Raw genomic sequence first — 20433 nt, 5'->3', positions numbered from 1 at the left:
AGCCTGGAGTCAAAAATTAAAACGTGTGTTGCCTTTGGCTGCCGCCACCAGCCGTGGGAGGCCGTACCACGCACGCCGAGTGAGGGCATCAAAATCAGGTTCCAGCACTCCAGCCACCCTTCCCAGAGGGCTCCTTCCTTGCCGGCCTCATTGGGCCTGCCCAGCTGAGCAGGGCTTAGTCATGTGACCATGCGTTGCCGAATCGGGGCCTTACGGTCAGCGGCATCACCCTGCGCACACGCCCACCTCATGTCATCCCCAGCTTGCCCTGCAGCCCCACGTGCCTGGGTGAGCATTTGTCCTTGGCCCTGGCACCGTGTCTCGGCCTGCGCCTTGCGCGCCTGGTGGCGGGGCCGCCTCTCCGCCAATTACAGCTCGGGGCCGTTTGGAGATTTTCTCCCCCTTCTCGCTTTTCTTCATTTCACTTTTCTGGTTTCAGCCTGGTTTGGCTTGTCGCCGGCTCCCCCACTGGCTTCCTTCTTCTCCTGCCCATCCACCCACATGCTGCCTGGCCGGCTTGCCACGCCTCACTTCCGCTGGCCTTACGGCTCATTGCCTCACGGCTTAGCCCGGCTACCCCGCCGCTGCAAACCTCCCAGGGTGCTTTATCACACAGCTGAATGCAGGGGTGCTGGGCCAAGCTGTCAAGTGGGGTGCTGAGAGTCCCTGCCCCAAACTGTAAACACTGTATATAATGGCAACCACTTCAAGAAAGGGGTGCAGCAACACCCCCCCCAGGTCAAGCACTGACTGCGTGGCTGAATCCCTCCTTCAGCCTGTCCCAGTGCCTGCCGGTCACCTTGCTCTTGCTCCGCGGCCCCACAGCAGCGCCCCCTGCGGGCAGGGCCATGGGGGCAGGGGAAGGGGCAGTTTGCCTCAGACCCCTCCCGCATTTGAGAGCCCTCCCCCCAAACTGAGTGGTGTTGCAACCTGGCACATTGGGGGGAAGGCAGTCGCAGCTAGGGTTGCCAATTTTGGTGGGCCGTATTCCTGGAGATTTAATCACATGACATAATCTTTAATTAACGATTAATCTCTAAGGTCTGGAGACTCCAAGCCAATCCTGGAGGTTGGCAACTCTAGTCACGGCACCACTCAGGTTTGGCCTGGCACCTCTTTGTTATGATGGGGATGGGGAGGGGGGGCAATACCAAATTTGCATGTGTCATGGCCTGATGCAAACCTGAGTGGCACTGTGACCTCCCCATGCGCCAGGTCACATTCAGTCAAATTTAGCCCAGCCCTGCTCCTTCATGGGCCCTTCCCTCAGTGGTCATTTTATGGATGGGTGTGGGGCCCTGAGGTTCAGATTTTACCCCGGGGCCCCAAAAAACCTCCGCATGGGCCTGTCTGCAGGAACCCAACTAACGCGGCACCTGCACCTGCTCTTCTCTGGCATCCTTGGGAGCCCTTTATTGAGCCAGGCTGCTGCCCAGCTTCCTGACCGAGTACCTGAGCAGTGCCGTGGGCGCCGCACGGACACACCGGCTCACTGCCATAAATGTGCTGTTTGCCTGCGTTTTTCAAACGTGGTTTTCAGTACCGTGAGCATTAAAATAGTATGTGTCAGGCCCTCCCCCGAAAACTTCTTCGGTGGGTCTAAAATAATAATTCTTTTCATTTATCTTTTAAACCTTTAGGGGGGGGTCACTTTGGTCACATTTTTGAGCTTTACGCTACACCAGTAGAGGAGTGACATTTTGGGGGTGGGGTTGGTTGTGTGTTGGGGGGGGGCTGTGTTTTTAATTAAATTTGAGATTTTTCTTATAGTCACATGACTCCCGGTGCTGGGACTTTAAGAACACCATCTAATAGCGCGAGACGCAGGATACTATCGTCTGAGCCGATGACTCAGGGTTTTGCTCTGACAAGTGGCTCGGTAGGTGCCATGGTGGGGTTTCCAGTCGCTCAGCGACACCATAGTCCACACGCTTTGGTTACACTGTCAACAATGAGCCAGCTCAACCCAGGCGCTGAGATCTGTTGCTCACTCAGGCACCGTCACAGTAATAAAGACTGTGCTGCCCAATGGGTGCTGCACAGGTCTAGACAGGATTGAATGTGTAACCTTCAATTACTATCTGGGATTAGCTTGTACGTTGTATGTAGGCCCCAATGTGGGCGGGGGAGGGAGTGGGGAGTAAGACCTCAGCTGCCGGACAGGAGGCATGCAAACTTTTGCAGCTGCGGGGCAAGGTGGCTGAAATTGGTTGGGGATTGTTCCAAAAAAGTGTTAAGGGCAGCGACTCGTGGTCACGTCAGTCACCATGTCTCAGCAACACTAACATTCACACCACAAGGTTTCAAAACGAAACACAAGTTTTATTTCATTTAGAAAATTTTCATTTAAAAACTTTGGCGTGGGGGGTGGGGGGACGGTGCCCACTTTTCTTTTATTGCTTTTTTCCCCCTGTGAAAAGGAGCGCGTGCAAAAGTGAAAGAAAGTGGGTTTCTCTCTCTCTCTCTTGGTTGTTGTTTTTTTTTAACTTTTTTCAAGGGGAAAAATGAATCAAGTGACAGAAAGGGGTTGTTGGTTTTTTCATGCCTCTGTTTCTCTTTTTGACCCTCTCACTCATCTTATCCCCCACCCCTGTGGAAAATGGGGGGGGGGGGAAAGAGTTAAACACACGGAAAAAAGTGGGCCCATTCCCAGTATTTCAAAATGAAACATTCCAAACATTGAAAGCATTTTTAAAAGGAGGGTCAATATTTCTTTTTGAAAGTGTTTGAAATGAAAACAATTATTGATCCCTTATTTGAGGGGGGGGAGTTCATTTTTGATAAAACCCCATTTTTCAACAACAAAAATGTAACACTTTTCTTTAAAAAAAAAATCACACTAGCCGTAGTGACCGGCTCTGCTTGTTGGCATGAAGGGCTAACCACCTACTCGCCCCCAGCCCTCGGTTGGACTGCCAAGCCCAGAGGCTGGAGTTTTAGCTGGTCGTTACACGAGTCATGCAGGAAAGTGAGGGGCGCTCCACTTTGAGCTCACCCTCTCCCCAAAGCCTGTGTCATGGGCCCATGGAAGGACAGGGCAGTGTCTGCTAGGCCTTACTGACCACTCCCGTTGCTTAAGGACAAACCAGCAGAGAACCCAGCTCACTTTCCCCCCAGCTATATTGGCCCTGCCGGACCACGCAGCGCTGTCAGCTTTGCTGTCCTGTATGACATGGAATACAGCCAGCTCTCTCCGAAGACGTTGCCATTTTTATAGTGACCCAGACCAACTGCAGATGTACCCCTTGCAGCTCCACTCTTGGTAACCAGGGAGGCTGCTGTAGTCTAGACAGATTGCAGGGGATTTTAGTGCCATGTCATCCGCCACCTCAGAAAATGGGCTACTATGCAGGTTAAAATCCCTGGGCAGTGTCTACATTCCTGCAGCCTCCACCGGGGAAGACTTATGGGTGGCCCAGGCACAGCGATATAGGGATGGAGTGCCTGGTTTACCCTGTGATTCCACAGCCAGGCGCTTTGAGGTGGACTCCAGCCCTTGGTGTAGAAGGCTGCCCCAGAATGCACCCTTTCATTAAAAACCTCACCCTTAGAAAACCTTCCAGACATGAGCTGCATAGAAGCCAGTGCAGAGATGTCTTCCTGGGTCTACAGACAGCCTGAAACAATTGTTCTGAGAGATGCGACTGCTCTGGTCATTGCGGTGGGAGTGTGAACTCTGAAACCTAATGATACAAAGTTATTCACATTCATAACTGCCCCCCCCCTTTTAATACCCAGATAATGTGCTTATTCCACAAATCCTAGTGGCTTCTCCCACCTGCTGAGGTGCCCCCACCCAGCCATGACGGTTCCTGTAATTTAGTTGTGCATTTTCCAACACAAAACTCTGTAGCGGGTTCAAAATGAGAAGTTTGGGAGTAGGCTAAAATGTGTTAATATCAACCTAACGAACAGAAGGGAGACCTTACGGATTGGATTGCTCCTTTTCAATCAGCAAAATTTGGAGGCCAAGGCGCTGCTGGGAAATCAGGCCTCGTGCATTTCAGGGGCGCGGATCTGAATCAGTTTGACCTCCACTTTGAAATGTATTTGAAGCCGCCACCCACTCTGCAGCGGGCGCCGGACATCCCAGGAGGGCTGCAGAGACCTGCGGGCCGCATTAAGGCCAGGTTGCTTGCAGCAGGGAGTGGTTCCGGCAGCAGCAGGTGCTCCACCGAGTCCCCCACTCGCCCGACCTGCAAGGCAGCGCCTGGGCCCCCAGTGACTATCTCCCCACTAGCGCGGGGGCGCTGCTCACACGTGCTGCAGCGAGCGAGGCAGGCCAGCGGGCGAACCGAACCTTGCACCATTGCAGGGACCCGACAGCCCGGGAAACCCAGCCCCTGGTCCCGGGATTTGAGCCGTGCAAAGCCCAGGCGTGGAACGGGCCCCGTTGCAACCCTGGAGAGCGACGAGGGGAGGCTGCCAAACGGGCGGCGAAAGGTGGGTGCGTTCAAGCGGATTGCACGCAACGGTTTAGCGGGAATCCACAGCGCAACGCCCCCACCCACAAAGCGTTTGCAGGCGAACAAAGATCTTCACCAAAACCTTGACCCTCGAGGGACTTGTATGAAGACAACTTTTACAACCACAATAAACCGAGGCTGATTATCCCCCGGGGGCATCTCATTTTCCGAGGGCTCAAATACCCGGGCTCTTCGTCTTTTGTTGCATGTGTTATTTAAAACAGGTGAAAACGAATATGAACACGGGTGGCTTCCTGCCCCGGGCTCTTGTACATTCAATCAGTCCAAACTTGGCTTGCTTTATGTTCAATTGAGGCTTTGCCGGTGTGCCCAAAACCAACCCCACAGTACCCCAGCTGAGCAGCCTACAGGACCGGGACATTGATTTGGTCCCCAGTATTTCGTTGCCAGTCGAACAGCAGGGGAGTGCTGTGGTTAATCGATGGGCCCCAGACGAGCTCCTGGTTATATGTTGGGAAGAGTGGGGAGCCCCGTAGGACGCGAAATAAATCCACAGCCTTTGGGTTTGGTTAGCAGGGATGGGAGCGTGCCATGTTCTGTAACACCAACAAAAATCCACCTTCTCCTTGCCCGGCTTGGCGCCTCCTTAGGACCCCTCGCTTTGTGCCATAAGAAAACAAACGCAACGAGCAAAACCCCCTCTTTGCGTGCGACAGCGGGGCACCATGCTAAGAACTTTCCGCGGCTTCCACCGCGGAGTTTAAGCAGCTGCCAAGTTAGGAGGATCTTAAATTATCTCCCAGTGGACCCTAAATGCACCTCATCGGGCATCCACACGGCTGCAGATCCGGGAGGGGAAGAAATCACAAAGCACTTGGCCGCCTGGGAAGCTAGGGACGGGCGGACGGGGTCTGTCTGCTCACGCTGGCAAATGGCTGGAGTCGGGGTTTACGAATGAGATTTCCCTGCCCTTAGCATGGAACCCGCTGTGTTTATGCCGCAGCCTCCCTTAGCCTGAGTCCGACCCTGGGGTGCCACATGCGGGCAAGTCTGTGGCGCGAAGAGGGAGATTTCGTTTGGGGGCCTAGCAGGGGCATCAGAGAGCGAAGCAGACGCTGTTTTCCCAGCACGGCTGAGCGGGGCTGGCTCGGTTCGGGAGCGGGGCCAGGCGCTGACCGCACTACACCGGATTAAAGACACTAGAGCGCGGGCTGACCTGCATTTAAACCCTTTCATTCCTCGGGTCCCCGCAATCTCGCCCAGCAGCCGAGGGCGGTTGACAACGAGCCTGGGAGGGTTTTGCTTTGCCAGCTCGTGGCCTTTTCTTTTCCACCCCATCTGCTTAGGAAGATAGTGGAGAAAAGAGATTGGGCACCACCAAAAGAGAGGCCCGGGCTTCCTGTCGCTGTCTGACCCCCCCCCTCCCCCCCACAAGCTGCCCCTGGTTATGGGGTTTGCTGCCCGGGCAAGAATGGCTTTGCAGCATTAACCCGCATGGAACATTTCGCCCCAGCGAGCGGTTTACAGTCAAATGCTTCACGAATGGGCTTGGTGGTGGCGAAAGAACCGGCTTGTCGGGGCCCAAAAGAGCCCGTTCCCAGCCTAGCCTAGTAACTTTTCCTTCCCTTTCATTGCACCACGTCAGACTCAAGGTCCCTTTTTTCAAAATAAAAAAGCTCGCCTCCCTTTCATCCCCTCCTCCTCCTCCTCCGTGGCTGCAAAACCGGAACGATTGACACCCGAGAGGCTAACGTGAGGGGCGCTAAAAATAACAGTCCCCCGTTGAAAATACCGATTTTCATTTTCAAATCACTGTGCAGGGTAAGCGCGGCTTTTTTAAATGTGCGTCGCAGCTAGACACCAGGTCCCATGAGCAAATCGAAATGGTTGGAGCAGTCAGACTGCGGTGCCCAAGAAAACAATCAATCACCCGTTTTCATTTGGGGGAAAAAAAGCTTGCAGCCCCCAGCCTACTTTCTGCAACCCCCTTAAGTCGTTTCTGTTGTTGAGGAGGGAATTACCAAGCGAAGGGAGAAGGACCTGGAAGGAAATCAAGCCGTCTGCACGGCGATTCCCCACGCGGTTCTTGCCGTGAAACGGACCCGTTCAATTTCCCTGCGTGTAGGGGACTCGGGGTTGCGCTAAAGAATCTTTTTACAGTTACATCTCACGGGCTGTTCGCCCAAGTGCCCGTGAACGCACCCTGGAGCGGAGCAGAACCAAAAGGCTAGCGCCCGCCTGACGCTTCCGACAGGAACCAATTAATCAGGAATGATTCCTATCATTCCGCTTCGGGTTTAGCAAGAAAAAAAACCCACAACCGTATCAGGGCGAGTGCGGGCGTGCGATTGGGGGCAGCTTTATCAAAGTCCGTCATAGTTAATATCCTTCCCCGCCTGGCAGCAGTGGGATCAATGAAGACAGCCCCCAGCTGTGCGTAAACTTGCAATTTCAATTAAAAGCCTGAGCTGCCGGCCCTGGGTTTGAGCGCGGAGCCGAGCGCAGTCATGTGTCACTCGGCCGCGTCCTGGGAAGTCCAGGGCTGAGGCTGGGAAGGAGGGGAAGGGGTAAACTTGAGCTCCTGCCGGCTCAGCTTCCTTTCCTTTTTGGGGGGGAGCCAGATCTAGGGGGCGGGCAGGATACAACTGCCCGGGGTGGGGAGGGGAGAGTTACGATCTTCTGCTTAGTAAAAACCGTTTTCCACCCGGGCAGGCGCCACTCCCCGGGCACGGGTGAGGCAGGACAAACCCACGTGTCACCAGAGCTTTGCGCCTTTGGCCACTGACATGTGAACGGATCAAAATCCCCCTCCCTGCGCCGGCTTGTCTAGCCACTCCGCTGAGCCCCCCACGGGCTTCTGCGCTCATCCTGCCTGGGCCAGAACCAGAACCAGAACCAGCCCCAGCCCTGGGCCGAGGCAGCAGCTGGTGGGCGCTGCTTCTCCGGCTGCAGCGTCTCGGGCATCCCTGCGGGTGTCTCTGGGGGGACAGGGGGCTGGCGAGAGGCTCCATGTCTGTCCCGGGTCCTGCCTACGCGGGGATTTTGCAAGATGGGGGGTTGGGGGGAGCGGTACTTTGAGGAGGACACCTGCTTGGGAACGTACCCGGCTCTTATTTCTGCCTCCTTGTGGGCCAGGAGCCTCCTGCCCCAGGGTCTCCCCCGGGAGCTCTTTGCCCCCACGTGCTCGGGCGAAGGCCAGGCCTGGGGTGGGGAGAGAGAGCCGGGCCCCTTTGCAAAGCCAGCTCCAAAGTGCCCATCCGCCCCCTGAGAGAGGGAGACATCCCTGCCAAGCAGTTGGGGGGCCGCCAGCCCCCGCAGCCCAGCCCCCCACAAACGCCCCCCAGCTCCGGTTACCCTCCGGCCCGCTCTGCCGAGTCACCCCTGGAAGCTGCCTCTCCCCACCCGCCCGAGGGGAAAGGCCTCAGGGATCCTGGCAGCCCCCAGGAGGACAAAGTTGTTCCTCCGGCTCTGCCCCGGCTTCTTGACCTGGCATTTGGCTGCCCCCCGGCTCCAGCCCTTCCTGGGGGGCTGCCCCAGATTCCCCGAGCCCCTGGGGATGCACAGTCCCGGGCAGAGCGAATCCGCCTCCCCCGGAGCAGAAGCTGCCTTGAGAATTCCCAGGAATTGGTTCTGCACTGGGGGGGGGCCTCTCCAGCCATAGAAAAGGTTATTCCTTGTGCCGATCAAATCCCACCAGAGGGTCGCCCTCCCCTCCCCTAAATCCTAGCGCTCGGCTCCCAGCCCAGCAAACCCCCGCACCGCGCCTGCAATCCCGGGCTCTGAATTCGCTGAATTCCCCTTCGATTCTGCCCATTGGCCTGGGCTCGCATTGGGTGTGCGGGGGGTTAGCTGTTAGGGGAGAGGGGATGGAGCAGGTCGGATCTGCGCCTTTCTAGCCAGCCCCCAGGCCAGCTCGCCTGGTAACAAAAAGCCAGAGGAGTGCGCTGCAAAGGGACCTTTGCTTTCCGCATGAGATGCATGCAGGGGGGAACCGGGGAAGAGAAGAAACCCTTTCCATAAAGGAGGGAGGGGGGTACCATTTAAAAAGTGAAGCCAGTTAAGAAGGGAGGGGGGAGGAAAGACAATAATCAGAGAAAGGAGCGGAAGAGAGCAAAAGACGGGGCAGTTTGGGGCCAGGGAAATGGTGACCTTGCCACGCAGGCTTCGGTTCCTTGCACCGGTTCCCCAGCCCCCTTTTCTCTTGCCTGAAATCATCTCGTTTACAGAAAATATTTGTTTGCACTATTAGTTGGTACTGGAGTTAATTACTCGATGTGTTAGCGTGGAGTAAGCTGGATAAAAGTAGGCTCAGTGTTTATTGTGTGGGTGAGCTGTTGAGCGGTGCTTGAATCAGCTGCAATTAGGGTTAGATAGAGATTAATTAACATGTGAGTGGCAAGGTGTAGAGCAGTTCCCAACCCTCCCCGCGCTGCAGTCTGCGGGCGAGGGGGAGAAGAAGTTTGTGGCGGCTAATTAAATACTTTGCTAAAGCCCGCGCGCTTTGGGGCGAGCCGCACGTTAGCCGGGGCTTGTTGGGACCCCAATGTTTTCTTTCTGGCCGCTCTGTAGTAGGTAGCGAGCCCATTGTGATGCAGGGACCGATGGCTAATGAAGCGGGGAGGGGGGAGGAGAGGGGCTGATGGAAGGTGGGGTGAGAAAGGGCCATGTGCCCCCCTGGGCCTGTCCTACGGGAGCAAAGGTGGACACAGCTTGATTTCCCCAAGACTTCGGTTGTAATGAAAGAGATGCCGGGACTCGAGCAATATTTTTACATTCACCACTGATGCCCCAAGCGCGGAGGCGCCAGGGACCAGCCTTTCCCGCGGCTGTTTTCAGAAATAACTGGAGGCGGCTAGTGGGTTTTTTAAATTTTTAAATCTACTTTCCGAGCTCCCTGCAGCACCCAGCTTAGGCCAGGCCACTGCGCTCTTCTCCGGCTCCCTTTCCCTAACTCAGACCCCGGCTGGCCAAAACTGAACCAACCCCACTTGGGCTGCAGTGTCCAGGGCCCCTTTCCCCGGAGCGGAGAGCCGCGCCGGCCCGCCTGCTCCCTGCGCTCCGGACAAGCCCGATCGTCTCACACCCCGCGGCCGCTTTGCAGCCTCGAGGGCGCTCATTGAGCGGACTTTGTTCCCCGGGCTTGTTGTGCTTCGTAGGTGAAATAGGCTGTCTGCAAACAGCTGAATTCAAACGGCCCCGTTGGAAAAGGGGGCCTTTGTCAGCAGGACACAAAACGCTGAATTCCTCCAAACTTTCTTAGGCGTGCTGGGGGGGAAGGGGGAGATATAGGGGCCTTTTCATGGCTTGCTTTACTTCTGGCCAGGCTAAATCTCTCCCCCTTCCCAAGCTCCCCGTGATAATCCTTCCCTTTATTTTAGAAACATACAAAACCAGGTTCCACGCCGCGCTATAGTGGCGCCCAGTGAAAGGGAACTGAGCGGCTCTGAAGCGGCGGAGGAAAATTGGTTCTGTTGAATAGCCCCGGAGAGGGGGCGAGCGCTTAATCAGGGCAGGGGAGGTTCTGCCCTGGCAGCCCGGCCCCCGAAAACAGGTGGCTCTTGGGCCCTCAATTAGACAAACAGCAACGTCCCTGCAGCCGCGGTTTGTAAAGCGCCCCTCGGGATCAACTCGTTGTCGTGCAAAGCAAAGCCAAGCCAGCGAAGCCCCACCGTTGCAATAAGGTAGCGTGGCTTCGAAACGAAACTCAGCGGATGAAAAGGGGGCGAGTCACCAGCCCCAAAGCAGAGGGTCCTTCACCCCAGCGGGGCACCGCTGAGAGATTTGCAAAACCCCTTCGCAGGCCGGGCGATGCCCCGTTTCAGAAGCAAAAGCCCCAGCCCTGTCTTGTGATCCTTGCCACGCCGTACCCGGGGATTTAAGGTTAATCGCCGCGTTACACGGGGAGGAGAATTAAACTTAGTTTAATTAACATTAATAACACCGCCCTAATTAATGGGCTGGCTATTAATGTCGACATGCCGGGGAGGCTCGCCGAGAAGTGACAATTTATTGCAATGGAGCCGAGCGCAGATGGGTTGCCAGAATAACTCGAGCGTGCTTGTGTGGTGGTTTGTTGTGTGTGTGTGTTTTTTTTAAACAACCCTCCTCCTTAAAAAAAAAAAAGTCCTGCCGCTCCCTCCCAGTGGCTTTTCTAACCCGAGCAGTAACTACAGCGCTTCTTTCCACCCGACTTGTGAATCGCACTTGCCTTCTAATTTGCCACATGCAAAACGATTCCTCTGTTTTGCAAGTTGCTTTTGCTTTTTTTTTTTTTTTTTTCTCCCCCTTCCCCTTAAAGGCTGGCGGATAAATTGTGCGCCTTAAACTGGCAGGAGGGAAGGAGGGGGCCCGCTGCACCTCAGTCCGGCGCTGGGGCTCAGGGACACTGCACCGTGGCCTCCCCATGTCATTCTGCTTGGAGTGACTTCGTGTGATGTCAGCTCTCAGTGTCAGAGCCGGCGAGCTGGCGCTCGGGAAGATGTTGGCTATCAAAATGTGACAGTGTGGCCACTCCGCGCTGCTGGGACGCGTCTCCTCGGTGCTGGGCAAAGGTAATTCATCCCCTCCCTGCAAGAGCAGAGCCAGGCGAGCTCGGGCGGAGGAGCCCGCTGGGGTGGTGGGGCTGTGGCTTGGAGGTTACTTTGCTGTGTTTGGTTAATGAGCATTAAGCGGGTGTCCCCCCTCCCGGGGCCATTGTTCTTGGGTAGGGTCATTTGAAAGGGGGGGGAAAAGGAGGGGAACAAGGTGCTTATTAAGTTGATTTGTCCCCTGGCTTTTCTGGAATGCAGAGCTGAGACCGGGAGCGCCCAGCCGGGCTCGCTGCTCGCCTCCTGCCCGCCATGGCGAGCTCGGCGGCCGTGGAGACGGTCATGCCCTCGGCCTGCCCGCGCCACGAAGGCAGGAGCGGCGCCTCCAACCCCTCCAAGACGCTGGCCTTCTCCATCGACCGGATCATGGCCAAGAGCGCCGAGCCCAAGCCGGCCTTCGGCGGGCTGGAGCCCGAGCCGGCCAAGAAGAACCTGGGCCTTTGCCCGCCGCTGCCCTGCGTGCTGCCCGTCCCGCCGCTGGCCTACGAGGTGCACTCCAAGGCGCTGCTCAGCTACTCCGAGCTCTGGAAGGGCAGCGCCCTGCGGGGCCCGGCCGGGCTGTGCAAAGCCAACTGCGGCATGTGCTGCAAGGCGGAGCTGGGCCTCGGGCACTCGCTGCTGCCGGCCGGCCGAGTGATCAAGCCCCAGGCCATCAGCCAGGCGGCGGGGATGCCCGCCCAGGGCTCCGTGTATTACTTCAACTACCTGGACTCCGCGTACCCCTCCGAGCTGCTCCCCGGCCAGCTTTTCCCTTCCAGCCTGCTGGGCGCGCAGCCCCCGGCCGGCCTCTCGGCGCACCACAAACTGTTCCTGCTGGAGAACGCCAAGCTGGCCGGGCTGGCCCCGGAGAAGTTCCCCAGCGCCCAGTACCCGCACAAGGAGCGGCTCCCCGGCCAGCTGGACCAGGTGATGAAGGAGAACACGGCCCTGGCCGGGGAGAGGAACGGGGTGAAAAGCCACAGCAAGGTCAGCGGCTCCGCGGACGGCAAGCCCAAGAATTTCACCTGCGAAGTGTGTGGCAAGGTAAGTGGAGCCCGCAGCCCAGCGCTGGGGTTCACGGGCCGCCCTCCTGGTTGTGTGTGTGTGTGTTTAGGGCAAAGCAGGGCCCTGGAGTTGCACCTTCTGGGAACAGCCCGTGAGAGGAGACAGGGCCCCGGCGCCCCTCGCCTGAAACGCTTCCCTTGTGTTTCCTCCTAGGTCTTCAATGCCCATTACAACTTAACTCGCCACATGCCAGTCCACACGGGGGCCAGGCCGTTCGTCTGCAAAGTTTGTGGCAAGGGCTTTCGCCAGGCCAGCACCTTGTGCAGACACAAAATTATCCACACGCAGGTACGTGCCGGGCTCGCCTTTCCTTTTACAACCAAATCCAGTTGTTACTGTTGGTTTTCTATTTTGATTATTTGACAAAAGTGGCGCCGAGGGACCCCCCGGCCCAGACACGGGCCTTGCCGGGCTGGGGCTTTGAACGGGCAAGATTTCGCCAAGTTTCTGCACGTATTTCTTGTCCTTGTCTTTCCCCAGGAAAAACCTCACAAATGTAACCAATGCGGCAAAGCTTTCAACAGAAGCTCCACGCTAAATACGCACATTAGAATCCACGCGGGCTACAAACCTTTCGTGTGTGAATTTTGTGGCAAGGGATTTCACCAAAAAGGTATTTTTAAAAAATCAATCGCCTCGGTTTTTTTGTTTTTAATTTAGCTGCCCGAGGTTCCAGCCAGGCAAAGCAACGGGGGAGAACGGAGAGGCTGGGTTTCCTAACCTGTGTGCCGCTTCAAATCCTTGATCTCAGCAGGAAGAAATTATTATTTGGGGGTACGAAGTTTCCCCACTGGCCCCAGCAGAATAACGCCCAGCTGCCCACAACGTTCGGGGCGGGCTCGGTCCTATATATCGAGACCTGGAGGCGCTCCGCTGGGGGGGACAAAAGGGTTATAAAAAGGGGGACCCCAGCAATGTCCCGCGTGGCCAATCTAGGCTTAAAGCGGACCCCGAGGTTGGCCTACAAGGCAGCCACCAAGCCGGGCCGTTTTCACACGTATTTAATGTGGTAGCTCCGCGTTTGGGTCTCCGGCTCGCTAGCAGAGTGTAATAGAAGGAAACATTCCCGCTGCAGACAAGTTTCGGAAGAGCCTTTCTCTTCCAATGATTTCCCTCTGAGGCGGGCCGCAGCCCGGGGAATTCCTGACGGTCTTCACTAAATGCTTTTTTAAATTAGGTGCCATTTTTTTTGGGGGGGGGGCTTATCCAGGTTCCTCCGTTTGCCCCGGGTCAGAACACTGACCCGGCCTCTAATTTTGTTATGTGTCAGTTGTACGCCGCTCGGCTTGATGCAAACTACGTTTGACAACTTCTCGACTCCCCCTTGCAGGACACGTCCTAATGAAGTAGTGCAGCGGGGCTTAGCGGGGCAGCCCCAGAGCTTGGGAAACCCACGAGTAACCGCATTTCCCCCCTTTCCTTTCCCCCCTTCTCCCTCTCGTAGGAAACTACAAGAACCATAAATTGACTCACAGCGGCGAGAAGCAGTACAAATGCACCGTCTGCAACAAAGCCTTTCACCAGATCTATAACTTGACTTTCCACATGCACACTCACAACGACAAGAAACCCTTCACGTGCGGCACGTGCGGCAAAGGCTTTTGCAGAAACTTTGATTTAAAGAAGCACGTCCGAAAGCTACACGACACCGCGACCCCTACAAAAGCGCTGCCCAGGAGTTTGCAAACCTAAAAGCTCCGTTCACTCCGCGCTCGGTGCCAGCCGCCGAACTTGCCACCTGGGTCCCCGAGGCCAGCACTCTCTCTGCCAACCTGGCGATTGTTTCAACACCAGCTTAGCAGGTGACTAGCGGCCAGAATTCCCAGTCGCATTTGTATATAAGAGGAAACTTATTTAAAACTCCTTTTTGCCACTCAACTCCTGGGATTTGGTTGTCTTGGGTTGGAGGGGGAATTAGGGGTTTGTTTTAACCTAACTTCTCACCAGGACCGATCTGTAAAATATGGGTCACCAGAGCCGTCTTTATATATGTCTGTAAAATTAAATTCTAATGTACAATCGAATAAGGAATATACATATATATATGGGATAATAAAAAGTCAATTCGGAGTCTTTTTCCGCCTTTTAAAAAAGCTTCGACTAACCCTTGAATCGTTTTAAAAAAATGCTTATTCAAGCCAGGGACCCTCCTCCCGGAACGGTGCGGCCCCGATCCAGTGTCCGCTCGGATTTCGTTCTGCTCCGGGAATCGCTGCTCCGAGCGCGTTTTGTTTCGATTCTGGCATTTTAGACGGGGGGAAGGAGGACCACGGTTTGCTAGCAGCAGAAGCCGGAGTGAGAAATAAAACGCGAGACGCGAAGGAGCCTTTAAGAGCTGCAAGAACTAATAAACCAGCCGAGAAAAGCTCCGAACCTGCTGTCAGTCTGGGAGGAAATTACCTGTTTGCTTAACTGCTTCTGTCCTGGGCTAGTGTTTCTCTGCAGCGCGGGGGGCCGCGGAACCTGCAGGGCCAGGAGTGTGGTGAAAAGCTACGCGCTGCCATCCCCCTTTCCCGGGGGAAGTGGCGGAGCGAACCGCTCGCTGGAGCCACTCGAAGCGCGACCGGTCGCTCCGGCCCAGGTAGCAATTTTCCACCCAATATTGCGCAGTTATCTAAGCCCAGGAAAAGCTCGTGGGAAAACTGCTTGGTCCCCCTTCCCCCTTGTTTAAAGGGGGCTGGTTTGTTTTTAGTGGGGGCTTTTTAGGAAGCTGAGACAGGCCCGGGAAGAACGTTAAAAATAAAGGAAGGCACGTAGCGAAATTAAACACAACCAAAGAGGGCACAGGGCTGGGCTATTCCTCTAATATCCCCTTCCCCTCGCATTTGAGCGAGAATCGGGTCCCCCGGCGGCTTTGCTGTAAGAGGGGCAGTAGGATTCCAGCCTGGAGATGGACGGTAATTGGGGCTTTCCATAATGTCACCTTTTGGTCCCTTCATTAAGGCGCGTTTAGGCCCGTTTCCTGCAGGGCTATCTTTGCCCTGAATGCTGATGCAATGATCTCACGCTTGCTTTCTGAGTAATGACCCAAATTAAGAGCGAAAATACAGACCCTTCAAAGCGCATTACATTAATCTAATCACTCCCAGCAGGGCCCAGCAACCCCTTTTTGATCAGAATATGGATAATCAAGCCCTTGGATTAGACTAACTGGTCCCGTCCCTCCTCCCAGGCTCTTAATATGCAAGTGTCTATTCTGCCCACGTCGGGAGGAACAATATTATTCTAGCGGGGAAGGGAGATTCAGCGGGCCGGGCCCGTGCGTGCGGCTCACTCCAAGCTCGCCAATGAACACGCGAACCAGCCGGGCACCAAATGGCTGGGGGCCGCTTCAGCGGAAGTTCGCTTTTCCCCACTTAATTGAGTGGCTAAATGCGGGCAGGCGAGGGGCCCCCTGCGTCCGACTGAGCTTCGCCGCTTGCTCCAGAGGGGCTCGGGGGCGCGTGATCAGCTTCCCAAGGGGGCTTGTCCTTGTTATTTGTACTGGGGGGAAGCGACACAGGTTTTCAGGCCAGAAGCATCTTCCAATGGGGGCCAGGCCGGGGGGGGGGGGCGTGCGCTGCAGGGCAGGCGCTCTGCCTTCGAACTTGCTGCAAGATTCATCTTAATGTCCAGATACAAAATCCCGCTCAGAAAAAACCGTCTCTAAATCTGACCCCCCGGCTGCAGGGATCCCTGCTCCCAGGGGAGGTGCTGCGCCGGAGAGCGGGTCAGAGAACTTTTTAGGGGAACATTCCCCGGGCCGTTCGCTTCCCCCCAGGCTGGTGCAAAGAGCCGCGCTCGGGGGGCTGCCCGGGCCCCGGGCGAACCCGGCCTTGGAGACACGCGCTGGGAGCAGCAGAAGTTCTCCCTCTTCCAAGCGACCCCGGGGGGACCGGGACCTGGGCCAGGTGGAGGCTTCAGGGCAGCCCCGGGGTGCATTGCTCACCTCTGGGACAGCGGAGTCCCGCTGGGGGCTTTCCCCGTGGCCCGCTCCCTAGCCAGGGGTCTGGCTCAAAGGGTCCAGCCTGCTCCCAGGGGCGGTTCGAGGGGAGCAGGATGGGCCCAGCACCGCTAGAAAGGGCCTTGGAGCCCGTTTTAAACGGGTGATTCGTTTTGCAACCCAGCCCCCAGGCCGGGTCCTCCGCAGGAGCGGGCCAGAGGGGCAGCCGGTTGCCTTCGCCCCCAGCGAGGCGAGGCCGTGCGGGCTGCAGGGGTGGGTGGGGGTGTCAGAAACAGGTGGTGGTGACACAGGAATACGCGTCCGCGCTAGTCATTTGCGAGGCCCCTACAGCCAAATGAGCAGCGTAATTGCTCCTTTCTGCAGTCTCGCCTCCAGCCCCGGCGATGGGAAGAGCCTGGTCCCTAGAGCGGAGCCCTGGGGCCTGGCAGGGTAGGAACGCGGCCTGCTCACCCCGCGGCCCATGGGCAGGGGGCCTTCACTGCCCCTCCCTCGGGCCTGGGGTGCGTCTCCCGGCTCAGTAAGCCAGCCTGGGCCCTGGCCGGAGCACCAGCAGGTATCAGAACAGCTACCTGCCTGCCCCAGGAATGGGGGGGGGGGGGGGGGAGCAGCTACCTGCCTGCCCCAGGAAGGGGGGGGGGGGGGGGGGGCGCTGCAGACGTCTTTCCCGGGGTGTCACTCTCGTGTTTCTCTCTCGCATCACACGCCACGCTTTGAACGGCTCCTGCCTTCTTTTAACGCCCGCCGCGGTCCCGGTTACCCCTGGGGAGGGGACGTCGCCCAGCGGGGTGGAACCGCGGTGCTTGCAGCAAGCGGCCCCTGCCCTCCCACGCCAGCGCTCAGCCGCCGGCCGGCCGGGCCCCGCCGAGCAGCAGCGGGCGAGCCGCGCGTGGAACCGGGTCGCTCCGGAGTGACTTCCAGGCCCGCAGAAGGAATGTTAAGGGGCTAGATCCGGCTTCCCATTGACGCGAGTGGCCCCAGCCCCGCCGGGTCGAGTCCTGCTCGAGTTAGGAAGAGTTGAAAGGGACGGGAGGGGCTGGATTATCTCCACACGCCTCTGGGTGCGGAGCTTGATCTTCGCCAAGGGCAGGGGGGAGGCTGGGCTCTGACATTGACCGGGGGATACAGCCCCCGCTACGGCCACACGCTATTCGGGGGGGGGATGTTCACACACACACACACACACACACACACGACTCCAATTATCTTCCCCCCCGCAAGATGTTGCTGCTGTCCAGGACTGCTCACACTTCAGCAATCTTGCCAGCAAGCCTCAAATCATAATAATACAAACACACAGCCATGAACACAACAGCTTGAACAGGCCTGGTGCTTTTTTTGGGGGGGGGGGTTAGAGGGACCTCTATGTAAAGTGACACTAAAGTTGCCACCATTTCAGACCCCACCCCCCTTTTTGTGCGCTCCATTTGCCTTGCTGCTGGGGGGGTGGGTGCTAGCCCCCACGTGCTAATTCCAGCCTAACACCTGCCCCCCACCCCGGAAGATGAGAAAGGGGGGGGCAGGTGTGTGGAGCAGCAGGGGGGGCAGCGGGCTGGGGAGAAGCACTGGGAAGCGACCAACCCAAAGGCAGATGCGTTGCCCTTTTCCCTGCACTCCGCTCTCCAAACGTCTGAGCAACCGGTTTGCTGCTAGAAACATGTTAATTGCCAACGGAGCTCATTAAGGCATGCACATGCAAAACACAGCGAGGGAGATTAAATGGACAAAAGCGCAATAATGAACTGTCAACAATCGAACCCATCTACACGACCAGCAGCACTCAAGAATGAGGCATTTGGAGGCAACAAAGGATTGTCTGGGACAGGAAGAAAGGACGACCTAGACTTTTGTTTAGTCAACACAATTGATTACAAATGAGAGATTAACAGGATAGCTCCAGAGTTTTTTTGAAGGAGGCAGAAGAGAAAAGTCCAATTAAGTCCACCGAATGTTAACTACATTGATTTCCACGGCCAGCCCCAAAGAAATTCTCATTAAACCATCCCTGGCGATCCCTTTTGGAAAGTAATTTGTCTCCCTGATGGAGCAGAGAAAGGGAGCCGTGTACAGAGAAAGACGCGCTAGTTCTTGGCACAATGCGCTTAGGAGACACACTGGAAAGAGCCAAAGGGGGAGTTAATGAGCATCTGACAAGCCGCTTGGATTCAGGCCTGGAGAGCAGTGATGAAAAGATGGAATTGGCCAACAACTATTCTTTATATCAAACATAAAAAGGCCAATCTGAAACAGGGCTGCTTAAAGCTGGTGGGGAAGAAAAGCAAGGCCCCCACTGCCCCATGGGGATGGCAAATGCATTGGCATGTCCTCTCCCAACCGGGCTCGGGCTGGACATGGCCTTCCCAGCTGGCCTGGAGATGGAGATCCTGTCCACTTCCCTGTCTCCTGTCGGTGCTTGGAGACGCGTCACTTATTTCTGAACTGTTGTAAGGAGTAAGACACAACCAAGCCACCAGGCCAATCCCCCCTCGCGGCAGGCGCTCCTACCGCCCTAGACAGCCTTCAAGCCCAGGAGCTCGCAGGGAAGCCTAGCTGTGTCACAGTCCCACCTCTCGTAGAGCACGTCAAGACAAGGAAAAAAGTGTTTTAAACACATTAGCAGATGTGTTAAAATCCTCCTCTGAAGACAAGGTAGTTGCAGTTTTAACACTTGTTAATTGGTATAGGTAAATCCCAGACGCCCTCCCAGAGTTAGCTTAGACCAGCTAACACCCAGGACTGGCTCGTTTCACTGGGATTTTAACACATTAATAAAACACCTTGTTTCCCTAATGAAGACATGGTCACGTTAGCACCTGTTTACCTGAATTGGCAGGATCATAGGTTCTCATTCAGCCTTCTAAAATTGGGCTTACTTGTGTCTACACCGGTGTAGAGTGGGGTTTGCAATTGAGTTAAGATAGCTCAAGGTAACACTTAAAAATAAATAAGCTTTTTTCCTAGTCTAGACTAGTCCAGCATGGGCACCCGTCAATCAGTTTAGAACTGGTTTATATTGATTTTGGCCTAAGTCAGTATTGACTTTGGTTTAGAAAAGGCCTAGCCAGTTAGCTTAAGTCAATAGCAGGCTCAATTCATAAGCCCTTTTAAAACCAATTTGTCCATAGACACATTAGGGGTTTGCAGCCGTTTAACTAGTTACATCTCTGTGTGTAGACAATGTCTTAAGGGAGCACTTGTATAATTTTCCACGAAGCACTTTGGTTTAGGAAATATTACCGTTTTTTTCTGGGTGTCTTATAATGAGACAGAAAACCAGCGTTCCAGACAGGTGTCTGTAATAAACGGACGATTATTTTTAATGCGGTGAAAGTAAGATTCATATGCTACGCTGCACTTTTAACTGCTACAGCTGTGCTCTGCCCACTCGAGAATTATGGGGTGAAAGCCTGGCCCAAGTGATGTCCTAAACCCTGAGTAACTTCAGAGAGCCCCCAGTCTGGATGCAAATCTGCTTAGCACAAATGCAAAAATATCAGAGGCTTCATGGCATAAAACTGATCTGTGAACTGATGAGAGTTAGGAAGAACCTTGCTCTATGAGAAAACTACTCCCTAGTTTGCCACTGCAGGATTCTTGCACCTCCTCTGAAGCATCTGATATTGGCCAATATCAGAGACAGGTCCACTGGTTTTCATAGCATCGATACCTCTAACCACTTTCACTGCCCGCCGCTGAGCAGGGGTGGATTTAGGGTTAGTGGGGCCCTGTGCGCAGCTTCATTGGGGGGGGGGGGAGCTTGGGACCCAGCCAAGAAAAAGAAAGCCAGACCTCTGTCCACTCCAAGCGCGGGTCCAGCCGGGAATTGGGGGTGCGGGCAGGGCTGCTGGCAGAATTGCAGGGCAAGGTGGGGGGCTGGCCCCCGGAAGGAGCGGGGCTGGGGGCTAGCCCTTCAGTGCTAGCCGGCCCGGAGAAGCAGGCAGAGACCCACGTGGCGGCGGTCACCCGAGCGCGCTGCTGCCCCTACACGCGGATCTCCGCTCGGCTCCGCTGGGTCCTTGCAAAGCAGGGGGCTGCGATTCCCCCCTAGCCGCCGCGGCCGGGATCGGGCAATGTCTCCCCCGGAGCCCGGCTGGTTCTGTGCGCCTAACAACATGTCCTAACGTAAGTGGCGTGGGGCGGCAGTGGAGCCCAGCATAAACCATGGGGGTGCTGCACCCCCTTCCCCAGTTCCGATGCCTAGGCTTTGGGGCTCTCTGTCGTAGGGGGCCCCATGCCACGGCATGTTTCGGGGTCAATCTGCCGGTGAGCCCCATTTCTGCTCTAACGTTTTAGAGAGAGAGGGTGACCAGACCCAGATAGTGTTCCAGGTAAGCCATCTGATGGATTTACAGACTGGTATTTTCAATCCTAGTATTTGCCTTACACTGAACAGAACCGGTCACTGAGCTGTCCACGGCTAAAGCTTTTCCTGGCC

At 56.0% G+C, this 20433-nt stretch overlaps 1 protein-coding gene across 1 annotated transcript; it reads left to right on the top strand.

Moving 5' to 3' along the window:
• Positions 1-11242: 11242 nt before the first annotated feature.
• FEZF2 (FEZ family zinc finger 2) lies at positions 11243-14113 on the top strand. The gene is made up of 4 exons (XM_034776800.1): positions 11243-12037; positions 12212-12346; positions 12539-12671; positions 13503-14113. Exons 1-4 carry the CDS (start codon positions 11267-11269, stop codon positions 13748-13750), a joined length of 1287 nt encoding a protein of 428 aa, XP_034632691.1. The 5' UTR covers positions 11243-11266; the 3' UTR covers positions 13751-14113.
• Positions 14114-20433: the final 6320 nt, after the last annotated feature.

The sequence above is a fragment of the Trachemys scripta genome, chromosome 7 (assembly GCF_013100865.1).
Source record: "Trachemys scripta elegans isolate TJP31775 chromosome 7, CAS_Tse_1.0, whole genome shotgun sequence".
Taxonomy (NCBI): domain Eukaryota; kingdom Metazoa; phylum Chordata; order Testudines; family Emydidae; genus Trachemys; species Trachemys scripta.
Note: the sequence above shows the minus strand (reverse complement) of the source record. Positions and strands in the feature narration are given on the sequence as shown.